General features: G+C 45.0%; 1 protein-coding gene across 5 annotated transcripts in view; it reads right to left on the bottom strand.

Moving 5' to 3' along the window:
* Window positions 1–17,756, bottom strand: part of PRKCQ (protein kinase C theta) — a 69,274-nt gene that overhangs the window by 17,043 nt on the left and 34,475 nt on the right. For 4 of the 5 annotated variants that reach the window (XM_075428157.1, XM_075428160.1, XM_075428158.1 and 1 more), the window contains 4 exons: window positions 16,399–16,522; window positions 14,195–14,370; window positions 11,537–11,710; window positions 1,452–1,543 (listed from right to left, as the gene is read on the bottom strand). In XM_075428157.1, the coding sequence (XP_075284272.1) occupies window positions 1,452–1,543; window positions 11,537–11,710; window positions 14,195–14,370; window positions 16,399–16,522 (566 nt within the window). The remainder of the gene's footprint in view (window positions 1–1,451; window positions 1,544–11,536; window positions 11,711–14,194; window positions 14,371–16,398; window positions 16,523–17,756) is intronic. The other variant, XM_075428162.1, reaches the window with a different exon arrangement.

Raw genomic sequence — 17,756 nt, 5'->3', positions numbered from 1 at the left:
CTGTATGTCCCTCCGGTGTCGTACAGCTCCGCTCCCTCAGTCTTCAAAGCATTGGCCCTTAATTCTGAACATTCAAATGCTTTTGAAAAAAATCATTAAATTAAACATTGATTTAAATGAGGTTTTGGGTTTTTTTTTTAAATTATTAAATAAAAATTAATTCCCATAGTGGTTTCAATATTGACTTTTAAAATACCTTTTGCTGGTGTAAGGATTAAAAGCACCTTTCATTTATACTAATTCTTCTATTTACTTTAATCAAAGTGAAATAAATTTTTAACTCCCTGTTGGTGTATTAATTTTTTGTTTAAATTTAGCTTTTGCTCTTTTGATAGATTTTATCTCTCTTTTCCCCTCATTGAATCTTAAAGGCAAAAAAACGAAAATCGCATTACTTCTAACAAACAACACCTTCACCTCTGATCACTGGACCAGGAACTTCAGCTTAAGCAGGTCCTTCAGCTTGGCTAGAGGCCATCCAGTGTTGTAAAGCACAAGACATTTGATTCCACAGATGGGAAAATGCATCTGTGGAATTTCTTTGATGGTAGTAAATCTGGGGTGGAGGTTGGGTCCATGATATCATTACTGGGGCCTCCAATTATGGGCCCAGCAAGAACTCAATGAGCACAACAAAAGGCAACCCCCTGGCTGCTGTAATTCACAGCAGACACCTGTATGTTGCTTTAAAATGACCCTCATCTACAGGCCTTGTGAATAAGGTCTTAGGCATGTCTGGGGCTGTTTATAGACAGTGGAGGCACTCCCAGAGGTAAGATCTCAGATGGACTGAATGGTCCCTCCGGAGCCCCTTTCTGTCCGAGGGACTGCAATCCTGGGCAGGGGACCGATCCAGCAACCAGGGAAGCCTAAGGGACAGCTCTGTCCAGCTCAGCTCTTGGCTCTGAAAAAATGTTTGTGGGACTGTGCTGAGGTTAGCACAAAATACAGGAGCCAGGTCACAGGCTGGAAGGAGGTCTCTGGTTTGCAGGCTAAAGGGTAAGCCTGCAGGCAAATGCAATGCTGACGAGGGTGTAGCAGCATCTGTAATGCTTCCAGACAGAAATAGCTCCTCTGGTTGACCAAGAATGCAAAGTAAGGTCATGTCTGACTGAAATCAGCTGTGTGGATGGGCTCTAAAAAGCCTTCTGTGGGAGGGGAAGGAGGACAGGGAGAGGAAGTGACTTTCTCCAAGTCCATCACTGAGTCGGGCTGATGACTTGCGTGTCTGTTTCGTTCAGTTTGGAGAGAACTGGGATAGAGAGTGATTCTACTTCCAGCACAAGTATGATCCCCAGTTGCAGCTGGGTGAGGTGCAGAGAGGTCAAATGACTTGCCGAAGGTTTCCTCTACAGGACAGTAGCAGAGCTGGGAATAAAATGAAGCTCCCTAGTGTCTTTCTTCTACCACACATGAGAATTGCATGCCAAAAGGTTATAATAACTTCTTACGTTGCTCTGGGAAGGTCGAACTTATGACAGCTCTGGATATGGAACATGAGGTCTCCTCCATTGAGGTATTCCATCACAAAAAAGAGGTTTTCCTAGAGAATGAGAAAAGAGGATAATAAGGGGTGGGTAAGAGCAAGATAAAAGCACCGAGAAAGCACTCAAAAAGAGGAAGGAGAAGATTACAGTGAGGGTTTTGGAAAGAAAGCAGTTTCTTTTTCAGATTCCTCATTTCTCCTCTTTGTTCTCTGAGCCTGTACTCACCCTCTCTGCTCTGATTTGTATAAACAGCATTAGAAAACATTGCAAATCCACTTAATAACCAGCTGGTGCCATTGATTTTTACTAGCAGACCTCAAGGCTCACTAGAAGTGGATAAGTGACTTGACAGTGCCAGTATAACAGAAGGACAGATGGACAAGCTTCCTGGGGGACTAGCGGAGGAGGCAGAAGTAAATCTCAGGTCTCCTCTGGTCCCCAGCCCAGTATGTTGTCCATCCTGTGGAGTGATCTTAAGCTGGTGTTAGCTGCATTCCTGCACATCGTTTGTGGAGGCTCACGGGTATGACTGTTTCAAGTTATCAGAGACGCTGGCCAGATGCAGCAATCTGTTTCAAGCACAAATTGATTTCAAACCTGGAAGCTGCTGTATTAAATAAGGCAGGACTTAACTTGCTAATGGGAAGATTCATGAACTAATCATATTTCTGTATGCCCACTGAGTGTTCGCATGTCAGAGAAGCCTGGAAAAAGATCCAGTCCTTGTCCTTAATTGCACGCATCCATCAGCCGTTCTACCAGGGCAATGCAAAACCCTCCTCCTGGCACACAGAAATGTTGGGGTAATCTCTGTATTGAATAAAGAGCAGAACTGATCACCAAGGTTTCCTTTCCAGTGCTTGATGTACACCACACTGATCTGCTTGTTGGTTCATCAGCCTTAACTTCACCACCAGGCCCCAGCAGAAGCTGGAGGCTGATTCAGATCAACCCCGTCCACATTGAATTGCAGCTACAAAGCAGGAGGAGTGCCTTTTTCTGGAAGAAGAGTATCCGTGCAATGAGTTATGTTCCCATTTTAAACTTCTATTGCAGGAATCTCAGCTTTTGTGCATAAATCCATGAATAAAATGAAATGGATGCATTATTTTTTTTCTCAAAAGCCTCCCTCTGTTCTGTACACATCTGAAGTTAGTCATCTCCAGGCGATGCCAAAGTTCATTAATATCTTCCCTTTGTTGCCTATTGCCCATCACAATTTCTTTGAGGGGGAAATAGAGTTCTTTTCACTTATATTTTTAACAGTTGAAGGAAGATATTTCTCCATAAGATCTAATGTAAGCATTTCTGGCAGCAAGCCAAGAGCTGGCTGTTTAAAAAAACAACAGTGCTTGTTCCTTTCAAATAACAGCTGTCTGCTCTAATTTGTGCAATTTCTTTAGCCAGATCCTTTTAATTACAGTACTCTTGTTTAAATGGATGTCTGGCTGGAAACCCCACCTGTCAACCAACAAGCACAGGGCCAGATCTGACCTCCCAGGGAAAGAACATAAATTTTGCCAATAAACCAAACGGATGCAGGTTTTCCGGTCTTGCATCTGTAAAAGTTTGTGCACTTAAGTCAGTTTAAGCAAGTAAGAAGGGCAAAAGGAGCTGGGCAATTTAGTACACATTTGCATAAACCTTGGAAGCAATGTAAGCTCAGAAGCCCATTCAGCAAAACACTTGAACAGATGCTCTTTGTGAAGGTACACAGGGATGTGATGAGGTCTAGCCAACAAGAGACCAGCAGCCACGTGTATCACGTGGGGACAGAAGAAACTTCATGGGTCTTCAAATGGGCCAGACGCAGCTTCAGTGGGCTGGGAAAGAGAAAAGCCCTGGGTTTCCCTGGAAAGTCCATGGAGTTTGGTTACAGGTTATCAGACATATTTAAGCATAGCTTGAAGTTCACATTTATTCAGCAGTCGTGCTTTGCTTGCTCTTGGATTTGAGCAACCATCTGATGCACTTGTTTAACTGAACTGGCTAATCTAACCTGAAACTGAGGACTTTGGCAGTATCCTTCTGCCATCTAACGAAAGAAAATATGGACAACCTGTCAGATTAATTGGCATCCAATGGTCATTATATGAACTCAGATGCTCAACTGTCTAAAGCTATGCAGCTGAAGACTACAAACTAGACTTAGGCCTGATTAATACTGAAGTTCATGATCTACCAGATGGTACAGAGCAGTACATAAATGGTGTTGTAAAGAAAGATGACATCACTCTGAATTTTCTACTCTGAGTCTTGGAAGTTCCCCTTGCTTCTTACAAAGGTCAGTTGTCCGGAACAGCCCATGGAGAAAAGTTGCTTGAGATCAGCCCCAAGTACACCATTTTGTGTAGCAAGATGTAACCAAGCAGTGTAAGACGCAACAAATTATTGGAGACAGCTTTTTAAGTCTGAGATCTACAGAGCCGTTGAACATGTTAAAAATGGGAAGTGGCAAAACCCATGACTGAAACCACTGACAATTCAACAGTGTGCTAGAGGTTAAAAGGTCACAACGGCATGGAGGACTTGTTTGCAGACAGGCTCTGACCTACACTTCCTCTTGTCCTGGGAAAGTTATCTGACCGTTCCTGTCCGCTACTGCCAGGCTCTGAAGTCTGTCAGTATCTGAAGCAGGTGAGCATGGGTTAAGTGGGTATTTCTCAAGCTGTGGTTGCTGGGATGGCATGACTTTATCATGTTCTTATCCCCTTTGATGGTCCAAGCTCAGGGATGCTAAGCAAACAAACAGGAATGCTGTTCATCGGTGATGAGACCTAAACATCTCTGAAGAAGGTTTGGGAAGAGCTCCTCACATTCTTCCTACCTGCCTGCCTTGCAGACAGATGACAGACGACTTGTGACCATCCGTGAGAGCATCCTCAGGCAGCAAACACTCAGGTCAAACTTCTGGTCACAGTTCCAGGCTCTCACAACTGAACAAAACAAGTCCGGTCTCTTGGCAGAGTTTGGGGCCATCTTTTACAACCACAGAGCTCAAGGAGGACTGCATTTCCTGCACTCAGTGACGGACACTGCCCCAGGATAGCTGGCACTAGTTGTCTTGAGGATATCCATATGTCAGCCATTCCCTACTCTAGATCATCTTCCAGGGGCCTCCTCCACCATAACAGAGGGAATGTGACAAACCACTTTGTGGGAGGATGAAGAGCTTCTCCTACAGCATACAGAACCATGTGACGTGATGTTGTAGGACACACAGACACATACATGTGTGCATCCTGTACACAAAATAACCTGGTTCCCTAGTCAACTCAGTCCTGCCAGGTGCTGAAAGCCTTGGTTACTGCAGGAAATGAATTTCTTGCCCCATCAGTCCCTCAGTGCCTGTGCTGAGCTGAGCTCCTCTCTGCAGAGTCACCCACTCCCTCTGTTTCTCCAAGAGATGGCAGGGATGGAGTTAAACCAACCTGCTTCTGTTCTGCATGCAACTGCTGTGAGAATGAATAGTCACTATCAGAGATGCTTTCAACTTTATAAACAATGAGTATAAAGGCAGGCAGCATTTAAATTGATCTTTTTTGAAGGTAAATCCTATAACAGGCTCTTAAAATTCTCAAACCAGCTGGGAGCCCTCCAGAGCACTTTTCTGCAGAGATTTTCAGATTTTGTTTTCTTTGCATTTGAAAGCACTTGCATACATACAAATACACAATTTAACGCCATTTACTGAAGAGCAGATATTCTTCTTCCCAGGGCTTCCAAGATGATGAATATCAGAATAATTAATGCTGCAGGACAGTGCGGCTTTACCCTTACTTAGACGAGTTACCCTAGCAAATGGCTCCATGTGGAGAAGGCTCCACAACACATATTAGTTGACCTAACCCCACTGCATGCCCAATGAATTATGTTGGCCCTTGCCAAGAGAAAACTTCGACACCATGCAATTCCTGCAGCTGATTCTTGTCTCACATTTTCACACAGCTCAGCCCAGCCCAGTCTGGGTGCTCATCCATGCTTCGAATCTATTTTATTTCATGGGGTAGATGGGAGCCGAAGGCCTCTCAGACCTTCTCCACCAAGCTGCCCAGTGAGTGTTGCAGTCCCATCACAGCATCCCATCTAGTGGGAACACACACAGCACATGTGTTCCTCACTGCATCTGTTCCCATGAGTTAATGCAGGATCACTCCTTGCTCATAGGCGAGCACAGGAGGTATTAACATCGCCATTTGCACCATCTGGGGACAAGCAAAGCCAATTTGTTACAGATTAAAGCAACCCCAGGTTTAATTTTGTTCTCTGGTTTAAAGAGTTCTTTTTTTCCCTCTTGTGTAATATCAGTCTCTCTTCTGGAGATGGCAGCATTTCTTACAGCTGTCACATAATTCAGTACAGTCCCTGATCTCACAATTTACTTTTTGTTCTAATCTTTGCATTGTCACATTTTTGACTGCATGTTAAACTGCTCATTTGGGATGCTTAGCTTTGTGTGCCCATCTACTTGGTACAAGGCATATGAATATATTTATACATATATGTAAAAATACGTGTGTACAAATAGAGGTGCAGAAATGGCTGGCAACAGCTTCTGGGATCTCAGGACCCTTTTTCACAGCTCAGAGCAGGTGGAGTACACCATTCACAGTGGTAAACAGAGTTACTATCAGCCCTGTTGTGCAAGAGAAAGTGGCTTTCCCTACAAGTATTGGGAGGGATCTTGGAAAGAAACTAATATTCTCAAGGCTAGAAAAAATATTCTGGGAAAATTTGGGATAAAAAAAATCACCAGGCCAAAAACTAAACAAAAAGCATTCAAATTTCTGAAAAAAAAAGGTATTTTATCAGCTGAAAAATAGGGGGGGAAAAGTAACATTTTTATTTCAAGAAGTCAACTTTTTTTCAGGACAAAGTGCAGCTACACTGCAGACTTTTAGAAATCTCAGGCAAAGTTGAACGCATTTTGGGCTGATTTTCCTCAGAGCTGGACAACATCATTAGATAATTAGAATATGTGCATTGAATATGCCTGTCATTTGTCACTTAAAAAACCCATGCTTGTGAGCTGGCCGCCTCTTCTCCATGCCAATGCACTCCACCTGTTCATGCCACATGGGCTGACACCACCTAGAAGTGTCTTGTAAAGACTTCCTATTTTTGATGTTATAATTACAGCTGCTCACACCTTCTCTGGCAGAACCTTGTTGAAATCCCAAAGCTCTGCTGAGGCGCTGCTGTTTCTACTGAACCATGTTGAAATTTTGGCCAGGACTGAATAAGACCTTGCCAGTTTTCCTGCCTGCTGGTTGCAAGAGCTAAAATCCCCAAAGCCTCTTGAAACTTCCCAGTTCTTCCTCAGATTTACCATCAGCTGGCTCAAATTTGGCTAACTAGCCTTGAATCAGATGTTTCCAAGCTGACTTATCCTCCCCAAAGTACTAGGAGGATGGAGACCTAGAAAAATTGAAGCTTCAAGATTGTGTTTCCCAAATGGCTGAACACCAAGGCATGAGATGGAGGAACAACCTCATGCACCAGTACAGGCTTGGGGTGGACCTGCTGGAGAGCAGCTCTGCGGACAGGGACCTGGGTGTCCTGGTGGACGACAGGTTAACTATGAGCCAGCAGTGTGCCCTGGCTGCCAAGAAGGCCAATGGGATCCTGGGGTGCATCAAGAAGAGTGTGGCCAGCAGGACAAGGGAGGTTCTCCTTCCCCTCTACACTGCCCTGGTGAGGCCTCATCTGGAGTACTGTGTCCAGTTCTGGGCTCCCCAGTTCAAGAAGGATGAAGAGCTACTGGAGAGAGTCCAGCGGAGGGCTACAAGGATGGTGAGGGGACTGGAGCATCTCCACTACGAGGAGAGGTTGAGGGAACTGGGCTTGTTCAGCCTGAAGAAGAGAAGGCTGCGAGGGGACCTTATAAATGCCTACAAATATCTGAAGGGTGGGTGTCAGGAGGATGGGGCCAAGCTCTTTTCAGTGGTGCCCAGTGACAGGACAAGGGGTAATGGGCACAAACTGAGGCACAGGAAGTTCCGTCTGAACATGAGGAGGAACTTCTTCTCTCTGAGGGTGACGGAGCACTGGAACAGGCTGCCCAGGGAGGTTGTGGAGTCTCCTTCTCTGGAGATATTCAAGACCCGCCTGGACAAGGTCCTGTGCAGCCTGCTGTAGGTGACCCTGCTTCGGCGGGGGGGTTGGACTAGATGACCCACAGAGGTCCCTTCCAACCCCTACTATTCTGTGATTCTGTGATTCTGAGATGGTTTGTACAAGGGAAAAATCCCTGTGTTGCCCTGTACTCTCTTCCTTACCCTTCCTTCCTGGTCAATGCCAAAAACTGGATGCTGGCTACAAAAATATCTGGTCTGACCTCATAGGACGCCTCATCCTGTGACCCAGATTTTTGTTGTGCTTTTAGTTTAGTCCATCCAATACTTTGTTGTGCTTCGGTGGTTCAGCAGTGCTGGAAGTCAAGGCTTCCAACCTCACTTCCCTGCAGGATGACTTCTCCTGCAACGCATCAGCATACCCCAGCCATGCTGTGGTCAGAAAGGAGGGCATGTGGGCCTGATCCAGGGCTGCTCAGAAGGTCAGTGGCACAGCAAGCCAATGGAGCTGAACACTGAATGGGTGTGAAATGCACATGGGCCAATCTACACGCTCTGATTCAGGTCAAATAATTCAGCCCTGTCCCTCTAACAGCAAGATAAAGATAGAATAAAAATGAAATTGCCCCTGGAAAATCTTCCAGGAATTGCGGTTTCCTTCAAGGAGATATATTAATGAGAAATCTCCTGAAAATACTCATGGAAAACATTTTAAAGCCTAAGAATCTTTAAATTAGGATCACACTCCTTATTTACAATCCTTTTCTCCTTCCTGCCAATGTAAGAGATTTTAAAGTCAGTATTAAGCACATTAAAACAGCACAGCATGTGATAATGGCTCATCACCAGGACTTAGAGAAGATATAATACATTAGTAAAGCAGAAAACAAATGTTCCCATAACATTTCCTTTTAAATTACAAGAAAGATTACTTCTTTCTTGGGTTGAGATAGTCTTCTGAGTTGCTCTTTTGGGCTACGAGACAAAATGCCTAAGGACTTCATTTGCATTTAGGTAAAGGATGTGCATAAAAACTTCGCCAACGAAGTAACAAAACAGTTTGAAACAACAGTGACTTTCAAAACGGGAAAGCCTATTTTTATCACAGAAGATCAGTAAAATGCAAAAAGAAGAATAAAACATCAGCACTGGGATGCTAGTCATTGTTTTGGCATTACTAATTTTGGGATTTCACAGAATTATAAAAATGTTTTTCCTCCTCTTTAACATAACAGTGTCCCTTCAAGTCTAATACAACAGAACAGCTCTCTGAGCTTGTTGTTAAAACTCACACTATGTAATTATGTCAGCTGAATATCTGGATGCAAACATTACCGCAGTAAAATAAAACAGTCAAGATCAAAAACAGATCGGGGAAAAAAAATGCATTTGAATTTATTCTCATGTAGCAAAACGTGACAAGCGTTCTGAGTTTCGAAAGCACTGATCATTTAGCCTCCGCAAGAATAAAAAGAAGCATTGGGTACCTGGTGCCTACAAAAACCTCTCTGAAGTGCTGTCAGGCTTTATATATTTCAATATTCACTGATTATTTGGGTTAAGGCGAGGAAGAAACTCATCCCAGAGTTCAGAGAACTGTCAACAGATTACTTGACTTTTTTTCCCTCTGGAGACATGGGGATTACGGCGGTTCTTCTTTCAATATAGGAATATTCCTGCTTTTGCTGTCCCTTGCAGGGGCACTCAGTACCTTAGAATGGCTCAGAAACCTCGTGAGTCAAAGCATTAGAGATTCAGAACCTCATTGACACATGTATTTCTGTTTGAAACTACTGATCTATCCAGTGAAATCTTAAAAACAAATTTTCATTTTTTCCATTGAAAATTCAAGTTTTCAATATTAAAGTCCAGACACAGCAGTGTCCTGGCTTCTAAAATGATTGCTTTAAAAGATATTGCGACTGAACCTTGCTGTTCTTTCAGCTGTGAAAGACCGTCCATGGCTTGTTGCAGCTCTCCTGCTCTGAATGACTTTCATGCGTTGAGCGATCGCCGCTTGCCTTGCAAAGGTCAAAGGAGAGCAACACAAGCTAGAAATCAATCACAGCCCAGAGCAGCTTTGGCCTGGGCAGCCACATTCCAGCTTCTCTCTCTGTGAACTTGAGGGCGAAACGGAGAGATCAAATAACTTTAAAGTGGCAATGTTGACTTGGGATGAGATGGATGGAGATTCTTTGTATACATCAAGAGGGCAATACTGTGATGCTGCCTGTAAGACAGTGTAGGAAAAGATCACTTGTCTTGCTGAGCCTGGCACCCATGAATTTTTCAGGCACTCCTTGCTTTTCCTTCCTGCACGTTTTCCTTGTCTCAGCCACAGCTGGAAGCATAGTTCCCCCTAAACGGTCGGTAAATCCCATCTGGCTCCTGGCGTGACTCTGTTATGTCTCTCATCTGCTTGCTGCTGTCTCATGAGAAAAACGGACACTTGCATGCACTGCCCGAAACCAGAGCTGCAGGCTGCCACTGTTGTATCCATCCTGCACCTGACCTCCAGCTGCCAGACCAGGGTTGGACCAGGGCTGGACCACAGGCAAGACGGTTCTGCTGCTGCATGCAAGCCAGCCGCTGGCATCTGTCAACCTCTCCTTGGGCACCTGGAGCTACAGACACCACAAGCAGCTCTCCCTGGAGCATAAGCTCTGTTGTAGAGCTGTGATTGTTATGAATATTTTGTCTTTTTCATTAAGTCTTGAATTTCCTTGCTTTTGGAGTTGGGTCATTTATACTTTCCACTGAAATCTGGCCTGAAATAAAGGGAATTAATTCCTTTCCTTTCCAGGCAAGGATCCACTCCCAGGACATGCTGTGCTCACTGACAGTCCCGAAACGGTTAAACATGAATGCCTGGGCTCAGTGTCACATTGCCTATGGCAGTTCCCAGACGTTCTCTGTCATAAATTTAATCTGTCTTTAAACAGGTGCTGCATCCCACGGGCAACAGGGATATACCACAGAGGTTATATTTGTTTCTCCTGACCCTGCAGAAGCAGCCAGACTCTTTCTGAGCAGGTCCTAACCTCACACCGAGCAGTATTTTGTATCGATAAATCCCGGGACTAAGCAGGGACAGGGAGCATGCTGACAAAACCCTGAACAAGCAGCCATGAGAGAGTGATGTTCTTCTGTATTTGAGCTTTGGGACCACAAACACCTCTCAGGAGTGGTTTGGGTAGGTTGGATAGACAAGACAATCTTTCAAATTTCCTTCCCTCAGTTTTTTCTATGCCTTGTGTGTGCTTTACTGTTAAGATGATTGTTTATGGCTATAGACAAGGCTCTGGAAAGTTAATCAGTTGGTGGTTCATTGCCATGTAGGGCCATAAAGGTATATACATCACTTAAATGGTCCTTCAATTTTGGTTTGGAGGCCTAAGCAGGATTTCAGGTGAAGATGCTTTGTGCTGTCCTTCCGAACTGCAGGCTTCATGACCAGTGGTCCTGCATGAATTAGGAAGAGTCTGATGCAACTTAACAGTTACTGGGGGCAAAGAAGCATCCCAAAGAGAATGACAGCATGTTTACTTTCCATAACCAGAGTTTCTTGAGTTAGCTCTGATCCAGGCTGGTTGCTGCAGCATACCACTGTGTGGTCCAAGAGGTTTAGATAACACCAATATGGGCACATCTGCGCCCTGGCTGTGGATGCAACCTTCTCACAGCCTCAGCCTAGGGTACTGGGACACAGATTTTAGTAGTGAGTCTCTGCATAGCCACCTCAACCAGTCTTGGATGCCATAAATCACAAATGCACCCCCCAGGTTCATGTGAGGAAGGCAGATGCAATTTCTAGAGCCATTTCCCAAGTGGCTGACCTGAAGATCCCTTCCCTTAGCACCACTTCATGTCCAAGCTAATCCCTAACATCTAGCAGACGTAAGCACTTCACCAAGTATCCGTATTTCAGCAAAGGATCCTCAGCCCATGGAGGAAGGTGACAGATCCTTGTCTTACCTTGGTCTGGAAAGTACAGAAGACATGAGTCAAGAATGGGTGCTCCCAAGCTAAGGAGAGGACTCTCTTCTCCACCATCGTACATTCAACATCGTCATCCATCAGCACCACATCCTTTTTCAGGGCTTTCACAGCAAAATACTGATCTGTGCTCTTCAGCTCGGCGAGGAAGACCTAGGGTGGAAACAGCTGCTCAGAAAGAGCAATGCTCTTCTCTCAGAGCTGGCAACAGAGCTGTGTGAAGATGGAAGCTGAGCTCTGGGGAATTGACTAGGGCAGACCTTAGAAAAGCTGATGTCTGAGGTCCAATTCTGCCATTAAGACTTTGTAGATTTTGAGTTTGTTCCCCACACCCAGAATAGTTTTATGAAGCTGCACCCCCGGGAAGGATGAGAAGGTCTTGTTGATTACAAGAGCAGGGGCTACGTGCCTGTATGGACAGGACATGTCGGAGGGCCAAACTCTTCTGATAACAGAAACTATCTTTATGCAAATGCTCATGAGATACATTTCCTGTTTTCTGCCTTTAAATAACAAAACATAGAATATTTCTTTGTCAACATGTGAAATGCAAATGCCCTGCACCAGATCCTCAGCAGGTGTAAACTCATGTCCACCAGTAGTTTGACTGATCTGTATCAGATTTGGCTTTCTCCCCTTCCTCCCAGTCAGCAGGAGGCCTGAGCAAACAGGCTGGATCCCCTGTGCTTCTGCAGGACTTCTTCTCTGAGAAGAGCAAAACACATCTCAGAGGAGTTTTGGACCTCTATCTATCTTTACGGACAGGAAAACAGAGACACAGAGCAGCCAAGAATGATTTTCTGGAGACTTTAGAGCAATGAATTCTCCACTGGAAAGCAGTGCCAGTCCTTATCTTCATGCTAACAGCCTGTCAATGCTATCTGCCATAGACTGAATAAAAGTGTAAGATTCATCAAAGAGGCCTTTGAAGTTCTCTACCAGACACTATTTACCGAGTAAGCTCAGACACGTTTTAGGCCTGACAAAAGTTTTGTCTACCCTTTTGGCTACTGCTGCATTTCACTTTGTAGCACCAGACAGAGAGTAGAGCCTAGACCCTGCCTCTGTCTCTGCAGTGAATGACCAGAAATGCTAACAGTGCTGATGCTGCAGACACCCTTTTTACCCCCATTTTTGTGCAAGGCTCTGTTCTCCTGGGGTGAACTGGGGAACACAGTACCTTTGTGAGTTGTGCTGTGACTTCCAAGGTGGGCAATGCTAGACCTCATGCAGAGGGGGCTTTTGCTCACGGGTCTGGCCTTCAAGCTCCCTGGCCCATACAGAGCTGGAGAGACCCCCCCAGGCACAGAGATCTGCACACCCTGTCCCCTCTATGGGGAAGTGAGTCTTGCTCCAAGCAAATAACGGCACTGGGAGGAACACCTACACAGGAAACTTGTGGGTAAGGTTTGTTGCAGAAGGGCATGAAATAGCCCATCTCCTTCACACCCACATGGTGCACTGCAGAGAGATGCAGACATCTGCAAGCTTGGAGAGTCCATGCTAACACAGGGCGCTGAAGCAAGCTATAGAACTTGCTTGTATTCAAGACTTGACTAGACAAGCCACCGAGCAACCTTATCTGATTAGACCTGTTCTGAGCAGCAGGTTGGACTAGATGACCTCCAGAGGTCCTTTCCTTCCAATGTAAATGTTTCTATGATATCTATGCTCTTGAGTCCAGGTTAGTCTCGGCTGTGGAGTTTGGAGTAGTTCGGCTTAGCTCTAACTCAGATGTCTCAGCTCTGCTTCCCATGAAAAGTGTAGACATGCCAAGTGTTTTCAGGTATTGGAAAGCCAACACAGACAATATTTCACCAGTTTAAGAACTGGCTGCAGCAATTGCTCCAGCTCACTTAGCATGCAAAAAGCAGCCTTTCTTTAAGGTACAGTTTCCACCTTGGAAAGGTTTGGGATCCGAGCAATGAGATGCATAATGATACTCATTCTCCTTATTGGCTGTGAAAACGCAACAGTAAGTTCCTCTGAAACTGCTTCATGCAGCTCTGCCCTGGCACCGAGTAACATGAATCCCCTTTCAGGGGACATCTGCAAGAAGGAGGAACAATCCAGAACTCATCAGGATTAATGAATCCACTGAAAACAGGTGGTTCCTGTTTCAAAAGCACAAATTCTTGGCTGTTGCAAAATTTGCTTTATGCTCTGGCTCAAATCAGAGATGGGAAAGAGCAGTCAGCGATCCCAGCTGGGGATCTGCTGCTTTGTAGAGGAGAGATGATCCACACTCGCCTTTTCAGCTAATGCTTCTGCCTCTCTCCGAGCTTGCTCAGCTAAGATGGCAGAAGTAGATGCATCAAGGGGGACAGAACAGAGATGATCCACAGAGCTCTCTGTGGATGCCCAGGCCCTCTCAGCCTGCACAGAAGGAGAAACAGCAGCTTTATTCAGCTGCTTTCCTGTCTTGTCATGAGACAGCAACTAATGGGACAGAGGGAAAGGCAAGGAAGATCTTTGTCCGAAGCAAGGAGAAAACCGGGTCCAAGAATCAGCCATGCCAGAGTAAGGGTTCTTTGATGATGTTTTTTCTCCTAACTGGTCTTCAAGCCTCGTGCTATTTAGTGCCATAATAAGCAATATGCATATCTGTGCAGTGGCATCTAGTCCCCTGATGCTTACCTTGCCAAAACTGCCCTTCCCCAGCATCTTGTGCAGGACAAAATCTTCAATGGTTAGTTTAAGCTGCACTTGGTGCTCTTGCTGCTCCTGGGGCTGTTCTCCCAAGTCTGACTCTATCAGAGACTCTCCCTTCACTGTGCCCTCCACCGGAGTCTCCCAGGAGATGCCCTGTGGCTCTGCAACACACATAAAAGTATTCAAATAAACCCCTGGAAATGAGCAGAAAATCCCCAGAACACTTACAGGTATTGTGTTTAGAGTTTTAAAAGGATATTTCAAATAAATGGAAATTTGGTGGCCACATCTACTAAGTAGATTGCCTCTGCTCCCACATTGCTTTCTCTCCAGAGGAAATTTCACCCCATTGTAACTCCATCTTCTTCAGTGGCATTACTCCCACTTTACAAACTCCTTAACCTATCTTTCTGTCTTGTGGCAGCAAAACATGACCAAATCCTTCATTTCTGGGTGCTTGTATTCTTCATTCCTTCTTGCTGTTTTCCATTATGATGTGATCCCTTTTTTTTTTTTGAGGCCTTTACAAGACCCTTGGCGAAGTTAGCGTGTGAAAAGATGGGACAACATTTTCATACTGGGTCCCTGCTTCATATGTGAAGCTCTGATCAAGTACTCCGGCTGTCCTGGAGTGGACTGAGTTTCTTCCATACTCCATTCACTTGGACGTACGTGAACTTCCAAGAGATCCCATCCCTTACCAGATTTATCCCATGCATTCAAGTGTGCATTTGTTGCACTGTCCTAAACTGCTGAACAGTGAGAACACTACTCAGCAGACAAACAGACCCACAAGCAAACCAGACGCGAAACCATTTGGGGCTTTACTGATTCACATCAGCATAGCCAGTTCTACTCGTAGAAAAGAAAGAAAAGAAGCTCAGATGGGGACATAATTTATTTTTCCTTGGGGCCAAAGGGCACTGTCCCTTTAGCTCACAAGGTACAAAAACCAGCCTCTGAGTCTTGATAGCTTGGTGCTGCACAGTCCCCAACCCAGAGCACTGGTATAATGTGGCTCTGCCCTGCTTTAATCAGTGCCTTCTGGTATTTTGCTGTAGGTCCAGCTTCCAGGATATTATCTCCTCACAGGGCAATATTAACTCTCATTTAGAAAGTGGATGAAGGTGGGGCTTGGGTTCTCAGCTTGACCCTTGTTTAGAGTTGGAGGTGAGGACCCACTGTCCCAGCCCTCCCTAGGTTTAAGTATTGATTCACTTGTACTCTTCTTTTTTTTTCCCTCCCCTTTCTGGTAGATGCATTTTAAAGCTTGTGTAAGGCAGAAAAACATCATGTCAGTGCCATCACAGGTCTGCTGCAGTTACAGTACAGTGCTTGGAGGGACACCACAAACTGTAAAGCTGGAGGAGTCCTGAAATGACCTTTTACGTGGGCCACACGAGTCTAACGAAAGATGGTGACATTTTTTCTCTTAATATTCAGAGTTCTGTGACTCAAGCAGAAAGCGAACAAACAAGGGATCTCCCTAGGAAACCGCAGTTTTTGTTTTAGGCCACCGAGCCCCCAGTAGCTTTGTCCAAGGTCTGCTAATCAACGCTGTTCCTCGTTCTCTCATTCACCCTCCTAAATATCTGCTCTTGTAGCACAGAGAGCCGTGACACCTAGGTCAGCTCCTGGGTGAATGAAGTGGGGATCTGTCAATGGTTTTCAAAGGTACTGGCTGTCAACCCCCACCCAAAAATATGAAATCAGAAAGAGAATTGGCCATGGTGATCAGAAGGACTCCTGATCTCCTGTTTAGAGCTTGGTTTCTCTTTAAAGTTCTCAGATTTTACAGTCTATGAGTCCCAAGAAGGGAATAAACACATTCTTGCCAGGGGAGGTATGAGGTATGCTCAAGTACCAGGTCAGAAAGAGAGTTTAGGGGTTAGCTGAATGAGTGGTGGTTGGTGTCTCGTGTCACCAGAGGTTGGAAGAGCATGGGGGAAGTGCAGGTTTATAGAGAAGGAATCAGGTTGGGATCCAGGGCATCTGCCATGCCAAAGGGATGTGGCTGGGGAGAGTTGTTGATATCCTGGGATGAGAAAGGGTATGTCCTGCTCTAGGCTGGAAGGATGCATGAAAGATTCACTGGCTAATAAATTTCCCACCCTTGTCACCTCCACTTAACTGTGTATAAACCAAAAAATTAACAAAGCCTGCTGCCCCACATCACTAGGGAAAACTACCTTTTTTTCCTGTTGTAGATGCTGGCAATGTCTGAAGTGGTGTTACCTCCTTCACAGGGACTGGGAAGCCAATTTCAAGAGGTCCATCCCTGGAGATCTGTTCAGTGTCACGCTGACAGCGGGCCTGGATTACAGAAAACAGCAAATGACTTCTGAGCCAAACGTCATGTTCTGATCTTACAGACACCATGGCTGCTTGAGTGTGACTGTCACAGAAGCCAAGTTATAGACAAGGTCTTTTCTTATGAGAAGAGCATCTCTGTACCTAACGTTTAGGGGTTTAGTAACCTAGAAGAACCCACAGACTTCTGCAAGATGTGTGGGGGTGTTAACAGATGTTTGTACTGATGAATTAGAGATCCCTTTTTTGCACAGGGGTCAGAGTCCCTGGCTATGTACACAAAGGGCATTTCAATCAATAACTTCCCTCCCAATCGTCCTCTTTGAAGAGAAATCAGGAATAATACTAGAGGCTGGAACATGCTGCAGCCTCACCACTGTATGGTGTCTGGATGTCAGTCTGAAGAACTCCTTGTACAAAGACATTGTAGAAGGCAAGAGTTTGCCTAGATTCAAAGGTGATGAGACAAAAGCATGAAACATAAATCCTCTGAGGGCTACTTAACACTAAGACTCCACTTCTGGCTCAAGAAATCCCCAAAACCTAAAAAGAGTATTCTGGGGAAAGTATCTAGTGTTTGCCCTCTTTGCCCCTTAATGCTGACTCCAAGTATACCATGCAAGGAGCTGTAAAGAGACAGCAGATAGATAGGAAACAGAGAAGCAAGAGCAGAAAAAACTCCTGTTTGGCGGTTTGGAGCACAACCTATCACATAAAGGCGAGAAATATGCAGAGCTAAACCTGATATATAGCCCCTCAGGAAGGTATAGATAGAAAACCACCTGCTGTACGTATGAAGATGCTGCCTTGGGATACCTGAGTAACCTAAATATGGAGGACTAGGAACCTATGGATCTTATCCCTTTCTGAGGTTTCTCAAAAGCTGAGAGGCATCCTAAAAATCCTGATTTTGAACTGGAATCTCTGAAATATTCTTTTTGACTTCGGGCTTGCAAGAAACTATTTTTCCTTCTTTTAATTCAGTTTTCTATGTTCGTACAGTGTTGTTTATATGACAGCAGTATCTAGATCCTCTCCCCAAGGCCCAGGTCTCTTCACGAGAGTCCCTGCTCTGGGGAGTTCCATTCCAAACAGATCAGAGAGTCACAGGACAAACTGCCAAGTCACAAGCACAGAGCAAGGTAGTGACAGCAAAAGGACTCAAATCAAGTTTCTGTTACTCTGCTTGGACCCTGTTACACAACCTCAGTTACGAACATAATGTAAATACAACTGT

The sequence above is a fragment of the Opisthocomus hoazin genome, chromosome 8 (assembly GCF_030867145.1).
Source record: "Opisthocomus hoazin isolate bOpiHoa1 chromosome 8, bOpiHoa1.hap1, whole genome shotgun sequence".
NCBI lineage: Eukaryota > Metazoa > Chordata > Aves > Opisthocomiformes > Opisthocomidae > Opisthocomus > Opisthocomus hoazin.
This window is presented reverse-complemented; position numbering and strand designations above follow the sequence as displayed.